This window comes from Arachis hypogaea, chromosome 4 (genome assembly GCF_003086295.3).
Source record: "Arachis hypogaea cultivar Tifrunner chromosome 4, arahy.Tifrunner.gnm2.J5K5, whole genome shotgun sequence".
NCBI lineage: Eukaryota > Viridiplantae > Streptophyta > Magnoliopsida > Fabales > Fabaceae > Arachis > Arachis hypogaea.
In genome coordinates, this window is record NC_092039.1 from 122,769,817 (window position 1) to 122,783,846 (window position 14,030).

The following is a 14,030-nucleotide window of genomic DNA, read 5'->3' on the forward strand; positions in this document are numbered from 1 at the left end:
TTGTAATTTTTAATTTGTGTAGAATTGTGTATTTATAATTTTATAGTGTATTTTTAATTTGTGTATAATTTTATACTTGTATTTATAATTTTGTATTTATAATTTTATCTTATTAGTAATGGAGAAATATTTCAAAAGAACCTCATCATTGGAGATTGGATTCCAAAACAATTCATCGACTTCTTCTAATAAAAGGAGGTTTTTAGAATTTGAAGTAGATAATCTTATAGCAGATCCAGGACAACGACCAAAGATTTCAAGTTATCACCCGAATGACAGAGACAAAGTTAGATGTGCATATTTGCAAAAAGGTCCTTGTCAACCAAGGACTCACGATTTTCCGCAAACTGCTTGTGGTTCTTCTTTTCGAAGATTTAATCCTAATTGGTTTGATGACTATGGCAACTGGTTAGAGTATAGTATATCAAAAGATGCTGTTTTTTGTCTTTGTTGTTATCTTATGAAACCTGAGACTGAAGGTGGTGATGCTTTTGTAACTACTGGCTTTTCAAATTGGAAAAAAAAGGAGAGACTACAAATTCATGTTGGGATTCATGATAGCGCTCATAATCAAGCTTGGAGAAAATGTGAAGCACTTATGAGACCAAAACAACACATCACTGCTGCTATTGAAAAACAATCTGAGCAAGCTAAAAAGAATTATCAAATTCACTTGACAGCAACAATTGATTGTATTAGATTTCTTTTGCGACAAGGATTGGCCTTTCGTGGTAATGATGAGACAGATGATTCTGTTAACCAAGGAAATTTTTTGGAACTTCTAAACTTTCTTGCGCAACATAATGAAGAGATTGGTCGTGCTTTCAAAAATGCTCGTGGGAATCTTAAACTAATAGCACCCTCAATTCAAAAAGATATTGTAAGAGCTGCTGCAAGGGAAACGACAAAAGTTATTGTAGATGATCTTGGGGATGAATTATTTGCTGTATTGGTTGATGAAGCCCGTGACATTTCTATTAAGGAGCAAATGTCAGTTTGCTTAAGGTATGTGAATAAAGAAGGACAAGTTAGGGAGCATTTTCTTGGTCTTGTTCATGTTTCTAATACTAATGCTTTATCTCTAAAATTAGCATTGGAGTCATTATTAGAAACACATAATTTAAGTTTATCAAAAGTACGTGGACAAGGATATGATGGTGCAAGTAACATGCAAGGAGAATTTAATGGTTTGAAAACTTTGATATTGAAAGAAAATTCTTATGCTTTCTATGTACATTGCTTTGCTCACCAACTTCAGTTAGCTCTTGTAACGGTTGCAAAAAAACAAGTTGAAATTGCTTTGCTTTTTAATTTGTTAACTAATTTGTGCAATGTTGTTGGAGCTTCGTGTAAACGAAGAGATATGCTTCGTGATAGTCAAATGACTAAGACAATTGAAGCACTAAAAAGTGGAGAAATTTCTAGTGGGCGTGGTTTGAATCAAGAAATAGCTTTAAAAAGAGCTGGAGACACTAGATGGGGTTCACACTATGGAACTATACTTAGATTAATTTCTTTATTTCCTTCTGTGGTTAATGTTCTTGAATATGTTGAGGAAGATGGAAATAATTCAGAACAAAGAGTTGAAGCATGTCATTTATTGAATGTCATTCAATCCTTTGAATTCATTTTCAACTTGCACTTGATGAAAAATATCTTGGGAGTTACTAATGAGTTATCTCAAGCGTTACAAAGGAATGATCAAGACATTGTAAATGCTATGGCATTAGTCAAAGTGTCTAAGCAACGGTTGCAAAATATAAGAGATGATGGCTGGTCTCTTTTACTTGACGAAGTCTCACTGTTTTGTGACAAACATGATATTACTGTTCCAATCATGGATGATATATTTGTGTCACAAGGAAGATCAAGACGCAAAGCTCAAAAGATATCAAATTTGCATCATTTTCAAGTTGAGATATTCTATCAAGTAGTTGATAGACAACTTCAAGAACTCAATAATCGTTTTACAGAGGTGAATACTGAATTGCTTCTTTGCATAGCTTGTTTGAATCCAAGACACTCATTTTTTGCATTTGATAAGGAGAAGTTGATCCAGTTAGCTCAATTCTATCCATTAGAATTTTCTTCCACTCAACTTTTGGCACTTGACAGTCAACTTGAGAACTTCATACTAGATGTGCGTTCTGATGATCAATTCTCAGACTTAAATGGAATTGGTGCTCTTTCTCAGAAGTTGGTTGAGACTCGAAAAAATATTGTTTATCCATTAGTATTTCTTCTTTTGAAGTTAGCTTTAGTTTTGCCCGTAGCAACTGCATCAGTTGAAAGAACTTTTTCTGCTATGAACATCATAAAGAGTCGACTTCGGAACCGTATGGGAGACGAATTTTTAAATGATTGTTTAGTGACATACATAGAAAGAGAGACATTTGATTGTATTGACAATGAAAAGATTATTCAATCTTTTCAAAATATGAAACCTAGAAGAATGGAATTCTAAATTATTTGTTATTATTTTGAATTATTATTTTATTTTAATTTATTGGTTAAATAATTTAAAAAATATTCATATTTTATAACATTAATTATAAAAATTATTATTATATTATATATATTTTGCCCCCACTGAAAAAATTTTCTGGATCCGTCACTGGAGGGTATGATGTATGGTTCTTGGCGTGCAACAATGTATCTTCATCTCCTAATTGTCCTCCAGGTCCTAATCCAGATGCTGATTTTTCTGAAGCACCGATGATGATAACAATTGATGTGAAGGGAAGAAAGGAAGATATTGTTGTTGCTGTGCAAAAGAGTGGTTTTGCTTGGGCTTTGCACCGGGACAACGGCAACATCGTTTGGTCAACGGTAACAAATTTTAAGATTCTCGTATTTTTAAGTAGTGGCGGCTACTTTTTTAAAGACTATAAATACATATGGTGGAGTAGTGGACTGTGTATTTGACTTAATATGAGTTAAAAAATAAATATTTAAAATAAAATATTATTAATTTTTTAAACATAATACATTTATATTATCTAAAATAATCATTCGGTACTAACGATAATAAATATATGATATCCTATTGAATCAAATATCTTTAAATTTTTATTATACACATTATATATATACTCCATTAATTCTATATATACTTCTTCATATAGAAAACAAAAAATATTTAATCAAATGGATCAAACAATCTAATAATTTTTAACTATTATCTTAATTTATTGTAAGAAGGCATTCTATGTGAGCAATTATTGTTCAGAAGGATTTATATTGGAGAAATTTCTGAAGAATGATTTTTAATATTTTGGTCATTATTTGACCATTATAAGCATTAAATTATCTCTAATAAATAAATTTATTAATTTATGTGTGTAAAAAATTCATGAAACACTTTTTACTCGAAAGTCATTACAAGAGGTTATTGTAACAATAGAGTTACTAACTAAAATTCGAACAGATTTATTTTTTAGCGACTGATTTAGTTAACCACGATTAATTTTTAAGAGATCAACCAACGATTAACTTCATCCATCGCCAAACCATTAGCTAAATAGCCAGTAACCACATTATAGATTTATTTGGTTTGTATTTTTATTTTGAGTATTTTTTTTCTTTTAGGATTTTATGAGAAAAAATGTAAAAATTTTCTTTTTTAACAATAATATTTTAAAAAAGATATTGAACATAATAAAATATAAACCAAACTAATATATACTAATTATGATAATACAGGGAACTCCGCCTATGTTACACTTGCGGTACATAGCCGGTCCCAAGCCCGGATAAAGGAGGAGGGTTGTGTTAGGTCTTCGGCAACCAACGTAAAAATATAGCCGAACTCCCATGACATGAATCAAAGACATTATTGCGCTAAAGCTAGGTCGTTACCCGGAAGTAACGCGCCGTATGGCTCGAGTACGGTGTCAAAGCAAGAGCCGCTGCATCGGTGCCCGGATGTAGTGTTAAATGAGCAAGGGTTCTCGCGTTTTTGTGAACGGACGAGGGTAAATAAGCTAGTTCACAAAGAAAAAGGTAAAGGTCGAAGCGACAAAAGGTTGAGATTCGGGACATGGAACATAGGCACTCTAACAGGAAAGTCCATGGAGGTGGTGGACACCATGACAAGGAGGAAGATTAACATTATGTGCCTACAAGAAACGAAATGGGTTGGTGCAAAGGCTAGGGAGTTGGATTCTTCTGGTTTCAAACTTTGGTATACAGGAAAGGTGAAGAATAGGAATGGAGTCGGAATAATTGTGGATAAGCAGTGGAAGAAGGACGTAGTTGATGTCAAAAGGGTGGGAGATCGGATCATCTCTATCAAACTTGTGGTGGAGGGAGGTGCTTTCCATGTGATTAGCGCCTATGCACCGCAAGTGGGTTCGGACGAACAACACAAGATAAGGTTTTGGGAGGATCTAGAGAGTTTGGTTCAAGGCATATCTTTGGGAGATAAGATTTTCTTAGGAGGAGATTTAAATGGCCATGTTGGGAGAGAAGTGGCTGGATATGGGAGTATTCACGGAGGCCATGGTTTCGGGGCGATCAATGCCGAGGGTAAAACTATTTTAGACTTTTCCTCAACTTTTGATCTTCTCATCGCAAATACATGTTTTAAAAAGAGAGACGAACATCTTATAACCTATAAGAGTGGCATGACAAGCTCTCAAATCGACTTCTTCTTGTTGAGGAGAGTCGACCGGAAATTTTGCATTAACTGTAAAATTATCCCGGGAGAGAGTTTGACAACACAACATAGGGTGCTCGTCATGGATTTTCGCGTTGAGCAAAAGTTGAGGAAAAGACATCATACGAAGAACCCAAGGACGAGGTGGTGGCGGATGAAAGGTGAGGAACAAAGAAGCTTCCTAAGATGGGTAGGAGAAGAGGCAAAGTGGGATGGGAATGGAAGCGCGGAAGAGATGTGGAGGGAGATGGCAGAAGTTATTAGAAGAACAGCAAAAGAAAGTTTTGGTGAATCTAAAGGAATAGGACCAAGAGACAAGGAGTCCTGGTGGTGGAATGCGAGTATACAAGAAAAGATAAAGATAAAAAGAGAATGCTTTAAAGAGTGGTCTTTATGCCGCAATGCAGATAACTGGGAAAAATATAAGGCGGCTAAGAAAGAGACAAAAGTGGCTGTAAGTGAAGCAAGAACAAGAGCATATGAGGGTCTCTACCAGTCTTTAGGCACGAAAGAAGGAGAAAAAAGTATATATAGAATTGCAAAGAGCCGGGAAAGAAGAACGAGAGATTTGGATCAGGTTAAGTGCATAAAGGATAAGGATGGAGAGGTGTTGGCTCAAGAGGAGAAGATTAATGAAAGGTGGAAGAGCTACTTCTACGAGTTATTTAATGAGGGACAGAAGACTCTTCCGAGCCTTGGTCGATTATGCACAAGGGAAGAAGATCAAAACTTTGACTACTATCGAAGGATTCGAGACTTCGAGGTAAAAGAGGCTCTAAAGCAGATGAAAAATGGCAGGGCAGTAGGACCTGATAATATCCCGATTGAGGTTTGGAAGGGTCTTGGAGGAAAAGGCATCAACTGGTTAACCAAGCTTTTTAATTAGATTTTAAGGTCAAAGAAGATGCCTGATGAGTGGAGAAAGAGCACCTTGGTACCTATCTACAAGAATAAGGGGGATATACAAAGTTGCGGAAATTATAGAGGGATTAAGCTTATGAGTCATACTATGAAGTTATGGGAAAGGGTGATAGAACGGAGGTTGAGAAAAGAGACACAAGTAACAGAGAACCAATTTGGATTTATGCCAGGCAGATCTACCACTGAAGCGATATACCTATTAAGAAGGATGATGGAGAGGTATCGTAGTAATAAAAGGGATCTACACATGGTGTTTATTGATTTGGAAAAAGCGTATGATAGGGTACCAAGGGAGGTCTTATGGAAGGTTTTAGAAAAGAGGAGAGTAAGAATCGCATATATTCGGGCAATTAAAGACATGTATGATGGGGCCACAACTAGTGTGAAGACTCAAGGTGGTGTGACAGAGGAATTTCCTATTGGTATAGGATTACACCAGGGATCATCCTTAAGTCCATACCTTTTCACATTAGTCTTGGAAGTACTCACAGAGCACATCCAAGAGCCTGTGCCATGGTGCATGCTTTTTGCCGATGATATCGTCCTTATGGGAGAGTCAAGGAAAGACCTAAATAAGAAGTTGGAGTTATGGAGAGAAGCTCTAGAAGTGTATGGTCTGCGCATAAGCCGTAGTAAGACGGAATATATGGAATGTAAGTTCAGTCTGAGAAGGGAAAACTCCAATATAGAGGTGAAAATTGGAGAGAACACCCTACGAAAAGTTAAAAGTTTTAAGTATCTTGGGTGCATCATACAGGATAATGGAGAGATTGAACATGATGTAAATCATAGGATCCAAGCAGGTTGGTCAAAATGGCGGAGTGCATCTGGTTTTATATGCGACAAAAAAGTGCCTTTAAAACTTAAAGGTAAATTCTATCGCACCGCTATAAGACCGGCTATGCTGTATGGTACGGAGTGTTGGGCGGCTAAAGGGGAGCACGAACATAAGTTGAGTGTGGCAGAGATGAAGATGTTGAGATGGATGAGTGGTCATACGCGATTGGATAAAATAAGGAATGAAGATATAAGGGAGAGAGTTGGAGTAGCACCCATTGTGGAAAAGATGGTTGAATCACGTCTCAGGTGGTTTGGACATGTCAGAAGAAGACCGATAGAACATCCAGTCAGGAGGGTGGATGAGATGGAAGATGGACAAATGGCGAAAGGCAGAGGAAGACCTAAGAAGACCATCCATGAGGTGGTCAAACGAGATCTACATGTAAACAGTCTCACTGTAGACATGATACATGATAGAGCACAATGGCGTCGTTTGATTCATGTAGCCGACCCCACTTAGTGGGACAAGGCTTTGTTGTTGTTGTTGTTGTATGATAATATAGGGGGAGTGATAAATAAATTCGTCCTTTAATTTGATTTTGTATGTATATTTGTGTAGGAAGCTGGGCCAGGTGGAATTGCAGGAGGCGGATACTGGGGGCAGCAACCGACACAAAGATGATATACACCAACATTGCAAACTCTGATGCCAAAAATTTCACTCTTAAACCATCGAACAAGACCACAACCAGTGGTGGTTGGGTGGCAATGGATGCTAGTAGTGGCACAATACTGTGGTCAGTTGGAAACCCTAGCAATGCCAGTGCCAGTGGACCTGTTAGTGTGGCTAATGACATTGTCTTTGCAGGCTCCCCAGATTGGAAGGGTTCTATTTATGCAATTAATGCAAAGAGTGGTGAAATTGTTTGGTCCTTTGAGACTGGTGCTACTGTTTATGGTGGAATGTCAATTAGTGATGGATGTATATACCTTGGAAATGGGTATAATGTTAGTCTTGGATTGTTTTTTGGGAACCACACTTCTGGAACCTCGCTTTATGCATTTTGTGTCTAAGCAAAATACACCACCACCAAAGTAATAATCTTCCTTCATTTCTGATGATGGAAAGAAAGGAAACTTAGTCATGGACTCAATGTTGGATTTTGATCATATATATATATATATATATATATATATATATATATATATATATATATATATATATATATGAGAAAGTATAGGAAACCAATAGCCTAAGTGTACAATGTGTACAATGGAGATTTAGAAAGTATTAGAAATATAACTATTGGTGTTATATTATCCTATATATATATATATTATAAAAAGAAAAGACGTGTGACTATATATTATAATGTAGCCTCTTGAAGTTTTTTAATTCCATATATAAGTACACTTCTAATTTTATTATATTCCTGCAATTTGATCTTGAGATTGAGTAGAGAACAATTTTCTCATAATATTATCCAAAACAAAAGTCAGGGAAAACGATACTTTTATATATGGTTTCTCTCTCTATATATATATATATATTAGATTGCGTTTATTTCTCAAAATATGACAAGTTAACACATTAAAGACAAAGCATAAATGACAGAAATATAAAATTTTGTATTTTTATATTTTATTTAGTAATAAATCAAAAATTATAAATTTTTTTTATTCAAAAAATTTGAGACGAAAAATATAATAATAAAAAATTAATAAAAATAATAAAAAAATAAAAAAATAAGTTATATTTTTTGTTAGTGTCTCCTCTAGTAGGATGAATATAAAATACACTAATTTCATATCTTTAGACATAATATTTCTATCTATATCTTCTTTGTCAAACACAATTTTATGTTTTTGTGTCTATGTTTCAGTATTCTATCTCTATAAATAAACACAGCTTTATGGATAATAAGTGTGTGGAAGCATTTCGCACACTAAAATTAATATAGAATATCAGTAAATACAAAAAGTAAATACATGTGTGATTTAATTTATTTTTAATTATATAAGCAAATACAAAAATATTATTTGTACACTAATCAACAACTAAAATTAGCTATTAATATATTTATATATAAATACATGTGTAGTTTAATTTCTTTTCTATATGTATTTTATAAGTAGCATAACCCAAGTAAATAATACTATACAATAATGAATAATATCCTTACAGTAAATAGTAAAATTCGTATTATGTTTATATTAAAATAACATTCTGAATTTAATGTAAAAAATTCTAAAATTAGCAAAAAAAGTAACGGGCCAAATTTCGAAAATGTACTATATTTAATCTTAATTTTAATATAGTATAATCACAATGAAATATTTTTCTACTATAATTATTAATTTATAATAACCAACGAGTACTAAAAAGTTTTTCAATATTTATTCCTCACAACACTCATATCACACATACACTCTTCATAATATTACACTAACCAAATAAAAGAAAATTCAAAGAAAGTTAGGCACCGTACTTGGAAGAAATTCGGCACTTCCAATAGGTGGTGATAGCCGGCACTACAGTACTTGTTCTTGGAGCCTATAAAATGAGGCCTTTTGGTGCATGAGTTAGATGCATCAATTGAAGCAGTGTCTAGGTCCTATAACGATATATGTGCAAATTAAAGGTGGAAAACACTTTGAATACTTTCACGGTTACATTTGAGTTGCATCATTATTTGAAGCAAATGGCCAGCTTTGTAATCTCTGTGTTTGTTTTCTGCCTGTTAGCAATTTCATTATCCGAAGCTCTTAACGTAAGGATATATACTATACTCAATTTTAATTTGTTTCCCTGTACTATATACTTAATTACTTTAAATTAATTTTCATTCGAATTTTTTATTTTTATAAATTAAATAAATATAATAATTACAAAAATAAATAATTTTAAAAATATTTTTTGAAATAAATACTATTCTTTTATCTGGTTTATAGTGTAAACGAGATAATTTTACATGTATATCGTTTTTATATTGTAAACGAGATAAAAAAGATGTATGCAACATGTATTTATCTCGTTTACAGTGTAAATGAAATATATGTATTTTTTTTAAAAAGAAATTTGAAAATAATAAAAAATATTAATAATATCAATTCTCCAAACTTTTGACATGCAATTAGTACATAAAAAGGTTGTAGAAGAGATTAAAATAGATATGTTTGATCAATTTTAGTCAATTTTAAATGATAAGAATTAACACGTTTACAATGAACTAAAATTGATCAAATATATCCATTTTAATCTCTTCTACCAACTTTTTTTTGTACTAATTGCATGCCAAAGTTTGAATTATTGATATTATTAATATTTTTTATTTTTTATTTTTTTTTAAAAATACATATATCTCGTTTACAGTGTAAACAGTAACAGATATATGTATATCTTCTTTACACCGTAAACGAGATAAACACGTATCACATTCCTATCTCATTTACCGGGTAAACAAGATACATACAAAATTATCTCGTTTCCGGTATAAATTAGATAAAAAAAGAAATATTTATTTCGATAAATATTTTTAAAATTATTTATTTTGATAATTATTACATTTATTTAATTTATAAAAATAAAAAATCCATTTTCATTCTCATCGATTTATGAAATTTTTTTGTTCTTATCCATTAGATAAAAATTCAACTAAAAAGTCAAATTTTTATGTCAATATTAATTAACTTTTTTAAAAATTTAAATAAAAAAATTAAGTCCTAAATATTAAATTTATAATTCTTAAGTTTGAAATAGTTGAAAATTTTTATAATCTTAAAAAATTAGTTTTTTATTCTTATTCTTCTCTATGAATATAATTTGACGAGTATATACTATTAGTTACTATTCCATTAAACTGAGTTTGCTAAGTATTAAATGATTTCTGTTTAAGCTTTCCACAAAAGAGCAACAAAATTGGATAAACCACGGTGGGGACATATACAATAGAAGATATGCCAACAAAGAACACAAAATCAGCCGTGAAACCATTTCAAACTTAAGCCTAAAATGGAAATTCTATGCAGGGAAAGACATAACTGCAACCCCATGTATCTTTGATGGAATTCTCTATTTTCCATCATGGAATGGTGAAATGTTTGCAGTAAGAGCATGTGATGGAAGCCTTGTTTGGAAGCAAAACTTGCAAGAACTGACAGGGTTAACACCAACAGGGTTGGTTGGTGGTGTTAATTGGACAGTGGCTAGGGCAACACCAACTATAGCTGATGAATTTGTGATTGTTGGAATCTATGGTCCTGCTGTGGTTATTGCTCTCAAGAGATTAACTGGAGAGTTAGTTTGGCAGACAAGGTTGGATAGTCATGATTCAAGTACTGTGACCATGTCCGGAACTTATTATAAAGGGTTGGTAATATAACTTGGTATATATATCTCTTCTTAATTTCAAGAGTGAATTTGTATAATTTTTTTAGTTATACTACGTGTATACTAAAATCAGTTACTAAAATCAGTCATTAGTATAAAATACATGTTAGAATATAAATCTACATTGAAAATAAATTAAATCACACATGTATTTATACACAAATATATTAATTATTGATTTTAGTGGCTAATTTTAGTGTATAAATAATATTTTTAAAATTTTTTATACGAACTTTTTTTTTCTCTTTAAATGAAGCATAGAATTAACTTCATGCAAACTTAATTATTAAAAATCGTTAAATAATTTAATAAATTTGATTAAATCCTCGTTTAACAACTCTAACAATTATCAAATATTAAAATGAAGACAATTACTCGTAAATTTCTGACTACTTATATATCTAAAACTATTATACCTCTATATCCAGGGCTTTTTATGTAGGTACATCCTCACTAGAAGAACTGAAAAGCGTTGAAGAATGTTGCACATTCCGGGGAAGCTTTTCAAAGCTAGATATTTGCACTGGCGCCATCTTGTGGCAAACCTACATGCTGCCAGATAACCATGGAAAGCTAGGAGAGTACGCCGGAGCCGCCGTGTGGGGAAGTAGCCCTTCCATTGATGAGGCAAGGAACCATGTTTACATTGCCACCGGAAACTTGTACTCGGCGCCTTTGCGTGTTGAAGAGTGTCAAGAGAAACAGAACAACCAAACGACACGGCCAACACACCCCGACGAGTGTGTTGAAGAGGAGAATCACTCGAATTCGATTCTTGCTTTGGATTTGGACAATGGTGAAATCAAGTGGTATCATCAATTGGGAGGGTATGATGTTTGGTTCTTTGCGTGCAATAATTTATCTTCATCTCCTAATTGTCCACCAGGTCCTAATCCAGATGCTGATTTTTCTGAGGCACCATTGATGATCACCATTTATGTAAAAGGAAGAAAGGAAGATATTGTTGTTGCTGTGCAAAAGAGTGGTTTTGCTTGGGCTTTGCACCGGGACAATGGCACCATCATTTGGTCAACGGTAACAAATTTAAAATTAACATTTTTATAAAAAAAATATTCTTGAAATAATTTTTGAATTAGTAAAAAATCACGTGTAGTCAACTTTAAGTGAAGTTAATAGTTGAGGGAGTTGTTAAATAAGTTAAATGATTTAACTAAATTTTCATTTAACGACTCTCGCTATCAAATTCACGTGAAGTTAACTGCACATAGTTTTCACCTTTTGAATTATTTTTTTATGACTTAAAAATTACGAGTTCAAATATACAATTATTAAGCTATAATGCTTATATTTTATAATTTAATGTTTGGTACATTAAATTACATTTTATCATAATTTTATAGAATTTTATATCTTCTTATCAACTAACAAGGGAAAGTCTAATCTTATATTCCTTTGAAAAATAGATAAAAAAATAATATTAAATGAAACCATTTGTTTTCAAGGTTTTAGTTCTTTTAGAGGTATTAATTGATTATTTTTCTCCTTCAACACTTCTTTAGTAAGTAACTAAGTCTTGCAACAGTTAACTACTAATATTAATAAGAAAATTATTTTTTAAGTCCATAATTATTTTAGATATATAGGTAAAAAAATAGATAGATAAATCAAGATTTTAATAAGTATCAGGCATTCTCAAAAATATTTATTTATTATGTTATATGAATGTGAGCAGGAAGCTGGACCAGGTGGGCTTTCAGGAGGTGGATACTGGGGGGCAGCAACAGACACAAAGATAGTGTACACCAACATTGCAAATTCTGATGCCAAAAATTTCACTCTTAAACCCTCCAACAAGACCACAACTAGTGGTGGTTGGGTGGCAATGGATGCTAATAGTGGCACAATATTATGGTCAGTAGAAAACCCAAGCAATGCCACCGCTAGTGGGCCTGTTAGTGTGGCTAATGGCATTGTGTTTGCTGGTTCCACAAATAGAAAGGGTCCTATTTATGCAATTGATGCAAAGAGGGGTGAAATTGTTTGGTCTTATGAGACTGGTGCCACTGTTTTTGGTGGAATGTCAATTAGTGATGGATGTATATACTTCGGTAATGGGTATAAGGTTGGTATTGGATTGTATCTTGGCAACTTCACTTCTGGAACCTTTCTTTATGCATTTTGTGTCAAAGTAAAATAAATCATAACGGGAACTTGGTATGTACTATGTAGTGTTTCTTAATTAATAACATGGACTCAACTTTAGGTGCAATATATATAGAGCTAGAGCCAACATTTTGTGGTGTACTTGTCACTAAATCATATTGATCAATGAATTATTTTGGTCAACCTATTTTTGGTATTAAATATTTTTGGTCAATCCTGTGGGTAAGTTATTTCTCACAATTTCGGTCCGACTTAGCCTGTCATAAAGCCCATTAAGCATTATTCATTAATTGAAGACTGTCCCAAGAAGCTCTGATAAGACTTCAACTTTGAATACACATTTACAATAATAGTCTAACAATTTTTTTTTCATGGTATCTCTCGTCTTGATATAACAAAGATTAATCCATCGTATGTTATAATTTTATTTAAGGATTTATTATGGACTAATGAATTATTATAAGTACAAAGTGAAATTTGAATCATCAATCTTACTTAAACGAATTAATGAACTTACCACTAAAACTAACTCAAGTTGGTTAATAATAGTCTAATTTTATCTTCTAATAATCAAACTAATAGTTTTATTTAAGACTAATTATCTGTGTCTCAACTCTGAAGTTGTCTATAAATAAGATATCAACAATTACTACAGGTGTTAAACAGGTTCACTATGTTAACTAATTGTTAGAATTTAGTTAAAATATTACAATTTATTTTATAGTTGTTGTAGGTTAAGTTTTCATAGCATTTGTAAGTTTTAAACAACTTTCATTCTTTACATTAACTTCTAAAGTAGAATTAAGAGTTAAAATACGATTTTGGTTTTTAAGATATAAGTCGATTTTTTTAAAAAAAAACTGTTTTTTATACAAAATTATTATTAAAATTTAAAACTAAATTTTAAAATTATCCATTTTATTTAAATATTACAATTTTGGATTAAATTATCTATAACAAAAAAAAGAAAAAATAAAAAAATAGTATTCCTACTATTGAGAAAGAAGAAAAGAAAAAAAAATTGTTCACGATTCACTTCTGTTTCTGCTTTTGTTGTCATCTCCATTCGATTTTGGTCCAAAAAAGATGAAATTTTTTTTACCTGTACCTTAAAAACAAAAAACGTACTTAACCTTAGAATTAAGCTTGCTAAATTAA

At 32.3% G+C, this 14,030-nt stretch overlaps 2 protein-coding genes and 1 pseudogene across 2 annotated transcripts; all 3 read left to right on the top strand.

The window, feature by feature from the left end:
• Positions 1 to 118: 118 nt before the first annotated feature.
• Positions 119 to 2,464, top strand: LOC114927600 (uncharacterized). Its single transcript, XM_072234580.1, has 2 exons — positions 119 to 1,874; positions 1,974 to 2,464. The coding sequence occupies exons 1-2, from the start codon at positions 119 to 121 to the stop codon at positions 2,462 to 2,464; spliced, it is 2,247 nt and encodes a 748-aa protein (XP_072090681.1).
• Positions 2,465 to 2,715: 251 nt separating this feature from the next.
• LOC114924045 (uncharacterized) lies at positions 2,716 to 7,432 on the top strand (annotated as a pseudogene).
• A 1,526-nt stretch (positions 7,433 to 8,958) lies between these two features.
• LOC112797766 (uncharacterized) lies at positions 8,959 to 12,980 on the top strand. Its single transcript, XM_025840848.3, has 4 exons — positions 8,959 to 9,129; positions 10,255 to 10,727; positions 11,177 to 11,783; positions 12,442 to 12,980. Exons 1-4 carry the CDS (start codon positions 8,986 to 8,988, stop codon positions 12,904 to 12,906), a joined length of 1,689 nt encoding a protein of 562 aa, XP_025696633.1. The 5' UTR covers positions 8,959 to 8,985; the 3' UTR covers positions 12,907 to 12,980.
• Positions 12,981 to 14,030: the final 1,050 nt, after the last annotated feature.

Coding starts and splice junctions, on each gene's coding strand:
- LOC114927600 (XM_072234580.1), top strand. CDS start 119: ATGGAGAAATATTTCAAAAGAACCTCATCATTGGAGATTGGATTCCAA. Junction 1,875..1,973: donor GTCACAAGGAAGATCAAGAC/GCAAAGCTCAAA, acceptor ATCGTTTTACAG/AGGTGAATACTGAATTGCTT.
- LOC112797766 (XM_025840848.3), top strand. CDS start 8,986: ATGTGCAAATTAAAGGTGGAAAACACTTTGAATACTTTCACGGTTACA. Junction 9,130..10,254: donor CATTATCCGAAGCTCTTAAC/GTAAGGATATAT, acceptor TTTCTGTTTAAG/CTTTCCACAAAAGAGCAACA. Junction 10,728..11,176: donor TCCGGAACTTATTATAAAGG/GTTGGTAATATA, acceptor CTCTATATCCAG/GGCTTTTTATGTAGGTACAT.